We start from the raw sequence: 3,215 nt of genomic DNA on the forward strand, positions 1-3,215 counted from the left end.
TCATAAAATGTTTTCGTACATCCTCTTTCTCGTACCCATCACCTGTTATGCTTGCTTAGCACATATAGATAACGTGAACAGTGGCTATAGTGTTTATTAGTGGCTATAAAATATCTTAGAGGCCTCAAGTCTTAGCTCAAACTTAAAATATGCAGAGGAGCCCTGCTATGGGCTTGTAAATACAGATAAGGGAGCCTTCCTGTTTTTAAGTCCCTTTCTGGTGTCTCCCTTCTTGGAATCTCCTTTATTTCTGAGTCTCCCATTCTTGAAGTCTCCCACCCTTGGAATAACTGGGAGTGTGAAATCCACAAACTGAAATGCAGCTCTAATCCTAACCATGAAACGCCTAACTTATATCCTACGAATCAAAGCTGTAACCCTCACCCAACCGAATCATAACCCTAATCCAGGCTTTCAGATTTGAAAAGTACAGGGGACTCTACTAATGACTCCCCTTAGGACACCATAAGGGGTCTTTTCCACGTCATATATCACACCCTACAAGAGACTATGGAGAGCTCCACTAAAAATCACACCCTCTAAGAGGCATGATGGAGAGCTCCAACTAAAATCACACCGCTTAAAAGGATTGATGCGAGAGGCTCCTGATGCTCCAATCAATGCTCGTGGGTGTCTGAGATACATGGAATCATGACCAACCCCAGTCTAAGAGGAAATCCAAAATGAAAATTAGGATTCAATTCATGTCATGTCTGTCAATCACTGATTATCATTCATCTTTCACCTTCATTATTCAATGGCTTCGTCAGTGATTACATTCTTTTCATCCACAAACCCAACACTAGCACACGAATTAATAAAAGAGTGATCGGATGTAAAAATAAACTTGTTCTTATTTTTCATGATCTTTCTCCTTAGAAGATCTCAGTCCATGTACCTGGCATATTCAGCTAGCGAAACTGGAATCATCATACACATCCATCAAAAACTAGGCCAAATTACTTTACGGTGGTTAGGCTAGCCACGTAATGTAGCCCCCTCCGCTCTACGACTGTTTCACTCAGAGAGGCCATTCTAAGAAAAACGGTGAAAAGAAAGGGGACGAAGGGGGAGGAGCAAGACGAAAACAACAACTGGAACATGATTAAGTACATTAATAATTACGATTTATGAATTATAGGCTCTAATGGTCCCTCAATGAGGATTTTGTTTTTGTTTAAATGTCAAGACATTAGTTTCGAGATGGCACGACACTGCAATTTGACGATTTCGTTAGTCAATCATAATTTTCTGAGCAGTTAAACCATTCGCCAATTGTATTCGTCGCTGAGTGTCATAAAATCGTCACTGTAAACATTGAAATAGGAGTTCACGTAGAAATGATGAAGTAGAAGAATCCAAACTTGTTGTAGTAAACCGAATAATCTTTAATAACTCATACAGCGTAGACACATCGCACAAAGAGACAAAGACCGCGCACCCTCCGTGTGCCTCCTGTCGCGACCAGAACCAGAATCCCCCCCTATTCTTACATCTCTCCTCTATATATTCCTCCTAAAACTCCTACAAACATCTTGCACGTTCTCATTCATGTACCCGTTCTCCCAAACCGCGTCTTACCCCCATTTCACAATGACCTTAGAAACTGCCTAACCTAAAACCCGCTTATCCAACTCCCTGTAACATCAATGTAGCCGCCCAATATGCGCGACGCTGCGTCTACACAGACTAGCTAGTCACCAAACAACCCTAGTCTAGCCTCGCTGACTACTTCATGCAACACGTGCAAAACACATGTTACATCACTGTTATTTATTCATCGCATTTTGCGAAAGTGGTGAACGCCAGCGGTAGCCCTGCCATAGTTTGATTAAAATTTTTCTCTGTGAGATGCAATAGCTTTTATTCCACTCTCCACACATCACTCACGCATACTGCTAAATCTGGTGATGTCACTACTGGTGGATTTGTAACTGTGACCTCATCTTCGTAGCATACCTTGTTACGTCTGGGGCAGTGACATGCAGTGTTGCAGTGCGTCAATGATGATATTTATTTTGACATCTTTTTCCCAGCAGGAGAGCGTTAGCGAGAGCTCGAAACGAGGCAGAACTGAGCACCTGCGATCTGTCTGATGGAGCCTTCTCATTCAGATATGCCACGCCCTGGAGGAGAGAAGTCCTACGTGTGTGATGTGTGTGGATACGCCAGCTCCAAGTTACGTTATCTCAAGAAACATATGCGCTCTCACACAGCAGAGAAGCCATATGCATGTGATAGATGTGAATATAAGTGTTCTACGTCTGATATGCTTAAGACACACATGTACACTCACACAGGTGGAAAGCCATATGCGTGCGATATATGTGAATACAGGTGTAGTAGCTCCAGTAATCTCAAGAAACACATGCGCACTCACACGGGAGAAAAGCCGTATGCATGTGAGAGATGTGAATATAAGTGTTCTACGTCTGATAGGCTTAAGACACACATGTACACTCACATGGGTGAAAAGCCATATGCGTGCGATAGTTGTGAATACAGGTGTAGGACCTCCACTCATCTCAAGACACACATCCGCAGTCACACGGGAGAGAAGCCGTATGCGTGTGATATATGTGAACACAGATATACTACCCTCGGTTATCTCAAGATACACATGCGCACTCACACGGGAGAAAACCGTTATTGCACTGGCGAGAGATGTGAATATAAGTTGTTCTAGTCCGCTTATGCGTAAGTTACACATGCGCAGTCACACGGCCGATGAAACCGCGTTTGCATGTGAGCAGATTGTGATATAAGTGGTAGCACTCCCAGTACTCTCGAAGAGACACATGCGCACTACACGGAGAGAAACCACGTATGGCGTGGCGATATATGTTGAACTCAGATATTACGTTCCTGCAAGTTATCTAAGGTACCATGCCGCACTCACACGGGAGAGAAACAATTTGCGATGTGAGCGAGATGTGAATATAGGTGTTCTACGTACCGGTATGGCTTAAATGCACACATGCGCACTGCACAACGGAGAGAAATCCATTTTCCTCGCGACACATGTGAGTACGGGTTGTACGACCTCACTCATCCTCAAGGCACACATGGCGCCTCACACGGGAGAAAGGCTGTATGTGTGCGATAGATGTGTGAAAGCAGACTATGCGGTCTCGGATATATCTCAAGGGTGACCAAATGCGCACTCACAAACGGGAGAGAAACCGTTTGCATGTGAGAGCATGTGAATATAAGTG

At 43.9% G+C, this 3,215-nt stretch overlaps 1 protein-coding gene across 1 annotated transcript; it reads left to right on the plus strand.

Moving 5' to 3' along the window:
* Positions 1-1,954: 1,954 nt before the first annotated feature.
* On the plus strand, positions 1,955-2,619 carry LOC106819434 (zinc finger protein 513-like; the record flags this gene model as incomplete). The annotated part of the gene is made up of 2 exons (XM_014824072.1): positions 1,955-2,314; positions 2,390-2,619. Coding segments are annotated over exons 1-2 (449 nt in total), but the record flags the coding sequence as incomplete, so codon positions are not given.
* Between the last annotated feature and the right edge of the window lie 596 nt (positions 2,620-3,215).

The sequence above is a fragment of the Priapulus caudatus genome, unplaced genomic scaffold (assembly GCF_000485595.1).
Source record: "Priapulus caudatus unplaced genomic scaffold, Priapulus_caudatus-5.0.1 Scaffold3431, whole genome shotgun sequence".
Classification (NCBI taxonomy): Eukaryota; Metazoa; Priapulida; class Priapulimorpha; order Priapulimorphida; family Priapulidae; genus Priapulus; species Priapulus caudatus.